A 4,442-nucleotide genomic window follows, 5' to 3' on the forward strand; every position below is an offset into this window, starting at 1 on the left:
TATATATATATATATATATATATGTATATAAAAAATAAATGAAGTTTTTGTGCCCTTGATACCACTTTCAATATTGATAATCTTTTGTAATAAATAAATATAATATACATAAATAAATGTATAGTTGTGTCGTCAATACCACTCAATACCATCTTGTTAAACTTTTGTACGAAGAAATATAACTAAATAAAATAAAAAGATGTTGACATAAGTGAAACATCAGAATAATTATGCCAGGTGTACAATGTGAAGGCAACTATAAACAGCTAAATAGCTTTAAGACGACAAATCACAGTTCAGTTTGCAGATATTAAAATGACCTCATCATTACTGGTTACATTTTGAATACTGTGTGCTCTATTATTTTAAGAAAAAAAAAAGTGTCTAAATCTAATCTACCACATTAACATCCAACATCCATGGTGATCGAGTGGCCAGTAATAAACACAGCAGTAAACAGGGTCCAAAATGTTTTACGATCTGATCGTTCAAAACACGGAACATAAATACTAAGCACATTTGAAGTACTTCTAATTTCTTTTCTAAATGCTAATGCGTCTTGATGCATCCCAAACAAAACCAGAAGACTGCCTACTTACGTCAATCATCTATTGCACTTAAATAAGTGTTTAATTGTTACAAAGAAAATAATGATTCACATCAAAACCATTTGGAATTATGGAATATCTAAATTAAATTCATCTATGCTCGAAACAACATGTTTGCAGTGAGATTACAATTTGAGAAGCAGTGTGCATGCTTTTTATGCTCTCTTAACATACATCATACACTGATGCAATAAGTAGACATGAACAGAGACCCTCCCCTCGATTCAATCAATGCAGTTGAATGAGACACACGTTATTATCAGGTATAAATGGCGATCTGTCTTTTAGATGAGCACTTGTGTCATCTCATCTCTACAGCAGTTAGAGGGGCACTGGACCCTCTGGCCCGGGGTGTGCATGCTTTTCATGCTCTCTTAACATACATCATACACTGATGCAATAAGTAGACATGAACACAGAGACCCTCCCCTCGATTCAATCAATGCAGTTGAATGAGACACACGTTATTATCAGGTATAAATGGCGATCTGTCTTTTAGATGAGCACTTGTGTCATCTCATCTCTACAGCAGTTAGAGGGGCACTGGACCCTCTGGCCCGGGCCACGATCTGTCATTTCAATGAGTCGGTATGTTCTGCAATTCAAGCTGAGTTGCAGAAAACTATGGAGGAGTAGAAGAATATTTGAGGAATATCGATATAGCGTTGCCTCACAGACCCTGAGCACAGATTCAGATTGATATTCTCTATGAATCTGACAAGCGATCTATATGCATCATTCACGATTACCCACCCCGCTATGTTCAAAATAGAGGCTTATTTTCATAATCAATAGTGTTGCTCCTCTTAACTAGTTGAATATTCAAGAAGCAGCCTGCAATGATGAGCGCCAGCCTGAGAGCGCTGGCAGATGACAAGGTCAAAACACGTCGCAATGTTGGAAATACTTCTGTTTTAAACCATGAACGCAAGCCAATGGATATCACATAAGCAACGTGCAAACTCAGAAAGTGAAAGTAAAAACGGAATGACAGAGTAATAATGGAGCTTTCGGCATCTGACGCCGCATATTCTCTCAGAGACAACGAGAGACGAATCAACATATGCTGATAACGGTATATAGCGAACTGTTTTCATTTATTCCCTTAATATTTCTCTTGTGGTCCGTATAGTGAAAAAAGAAAAAAAGACAAGAAACGCATTTAGTGTTAAACAGGTTGTTTTTGAAAGTTGGTGCTTGAAATAGGCTAAAGCTTTTTATTCATTGATTTTAATTGAAGACTGCTGAGTTAATATTTTAATTATAGGCCGATAATTCATTGTATATAGACCTGTTTTAAAAGACTTTTTTTTTTACATTTTAATCGAGGAGTAAACAGCCTAATCTTTTGTTATCCTCGCAGTGCGTCAGTTATGCGGTCGCTAATATTGTGGGGCAAATTAATTGTAATTTTAATTTAATAATAAAAGTAACTTCATAATAATAATAACAGTCCTAATAAAAATAAGAATGTAACAGGCCTACATTAATTGGAAATGTCAAATCCTCTTAATATCGCTTTTTTTTTACATTAATTTATAACAGTGCAATAGGCTAAAGCTTTTTATTCATTGATTTTAATTGAAGACTGCCGAGTTAATATTTTAATTATAGGCCGATAATTCATTGTATATAGACCTGTTTTAAAATACTTTTTTTTTAACATTTTAATCGAGGAGTAAACAAACAGCCTAATCTTTTGTTATCCTCGCAGTGCGTCAGTTATGCGGTCGCTAATATTGTGGGGCAAATTAATTGTAATTTTAATTTAATAATAAAAGTAACTTCATAATAATAATAACAGTCCTAATAAAAATAAGAATGTAACAGGCCTACATTAATTGGAAATGTCAAATCCTCTTAATATCGCTTTTTTTTTACATTAATTTATAACAGTGCAAATAAAATATTAATTATTATAATAAATATAACTGTTTGACATATTTAGAAATTAATTATATAATAAAATTAGTGTTATTTTAGTATAAGATACTATTATAGTTTATATATTTTTAATGTTTTATTTTTTATACATTTTTTATTTTTTTTTATTTTAGTTCATTTTAATTTTGTTTTTTTGTCTATATAGTTTTTATAAATGTTTATTTCAGTTTCAGTTTGTTATTTTAGTATATGAAGTTAAACAATTAAAATGATAAATGTTGGTTTAGCAGCTAGCTGTTTTTCATATTTTATAGTTTTTATTCATTTTAATAGAAAAAATAAATAAAAAATAATAATATAAACAAATAATTAAAAGTTTTTATTAGTTTTAGTTTGTTATTTTAGTGCTATTATATATATATATATATAGCCCAGATCTTTTTGAAATGGGCGGTCGTTTTGATTTTTTTATTTTTTTTTAGTTCATTTTAATTTTGTTTTTTTGTCTATATAGTTTTTATAAATGTTTATTTCAGTTTCAGTTTGTTATTTTAGTATATGAAGTTAAACAATTAAAATGATAAATGTTGGTTTGGCAGCTAGCTGTTTTTCATATTTTATAGTTTTTATTCATTTTAATAGAAAAAATAAATAAAAAATAATAATATAAACAAATAATTAAAAGTTTTTATTAGTTTTAGTTTGTTATTTTAGTGCTATTATATATATATATATATATAGCCCCGATCTTTTTGAAATGGGCGGTCGTTTTGATGAAAGATTAAACATTTTTTGGAAAAAGGTTCAAAGATCATGAATATTACACAATAAGCTCTGTAACACACATTAATAAAGCAAATAGTATTGACTTTGATTTGGTGTTGACTTTATTGCATCTGTGAAGCCTCTTTACCCGCAGCTAACTCTACAGCGCTTCAGTCCCCGAGCGAAAGACTTTATGTCGTTGTTTTTCTCCTGATCGCTTAGATGTCACTGCTTTGCAGATACATTCCCCCATTAGGCTTATGTCTAGCAGCAATTTAAAATCAATTACCATCTGCCGAGAAGCCAGCGAGGTTGCAAACTTGGTGCATTTGTTTTTTTGGCAGACAGTGACTACTGACTACTCCTTCAAAGACGCCCCATCGTGACAAATAAAAGCCCCTCACTGATGGCTCCTTCTGAGCGGGGACGCATTTCTGTTTGTGCGCGTTAAAAAAGGTTCCCATTAGCGACAGATTAATGGAAACAGGAAAAGGAAGCGACGGAAGTAAAAGGAAATGGAATGAAGTGTGTAAGTTCGTAAGAACTGAACTGGAGTCTTACGCCTCCGGAGAGAAGTCTTTCTCCTTGCAGATCTCCATTAGTTTGGGGGTCAGCCTGTAGGCCTTCAGACAGAGAGAGCCTTGAGCCGTCTTTATGGGATCTATGAAGCAAAAAACATCACAAAGGTAAGCTAGATTCACATATCCATGTGCATACAGCTGAGTTTGATATTAGTAAGAGCCTATGATTGCCACAATGCAAAAAAACGCAGATTGAATTGCGGAATCCAGTCACAAAAATGGAATTTACTGTATAACACGGAATGACACAGAATCTCAAATTTAGCAGTAGTAATAATAAAAATATATATTTTTTGTGATCTAATTTTAACCTTTGTTGTTTGCAAAAAATAAAATGAACTCTTAAATTTCCATTTGATTACATTTTAAAAGATTCATTCAATTGTTAATTTTTTATATGCCTTTATTTGAAAAATGAAAACAACAGAATTTGCGAAAAAAATAAAACATTTCATTTTTATTGTAAAAAAAACTTATGGATTGAGTTCATTACACATAGTTTTTGATCATTAAAATTTAACTAGACATTTAAAATGCAATCAAGAAAAAAATGAAACTGGGAAAAATAAAACTGAATTTGAGAAAAAAAAAGTATATTTAATAG

The 4,442-nt window shown here is 31.2% G+C and overlaps 1 protein-coding gene across 1 annotated transcript in view; it reads right to left on the minus strand.

Annotated features, from left to right (window-relative positions):
• Window positions 1-4,442, minus strand: part of LOC107671468 (eukaryotic translation initiation factor 3 subunit H-A-like) — a 71,150-nt gene that overhangs the window by 17,854 nt on the left and 48,854 nt on the right. Inside the window, exon 4 of the mRNA XM_016464390.1 lies at window positions 3,819-3,918. Coding sequence (XP_016319876.1) covers window positions 3,819-3,918 — 100 coding nt within the window. The remainder of the gene's footprint in view (window positions 1-3,818; window positions 3,919-4,442) is intronic.

The sequence above is a fragment of the Sinocyclocheilus anshuiensis genome, unplaced genomic scaffold (assembly GCF_001515605.1).
Source record: "Sinocyclocheilus anshuiensis isolate Anshui unplaced genomic scaffold, SAMN03320099.WGS_v1.1 scaffold552, whole genome shotgun sequence".
NCBI lineage: Eukaryota > Metazoa > Chordata > Actinopteri > Cypriniformes > Cyprinidae > Sinocyclocheilus > Sinocyclocheilus anshuiensis.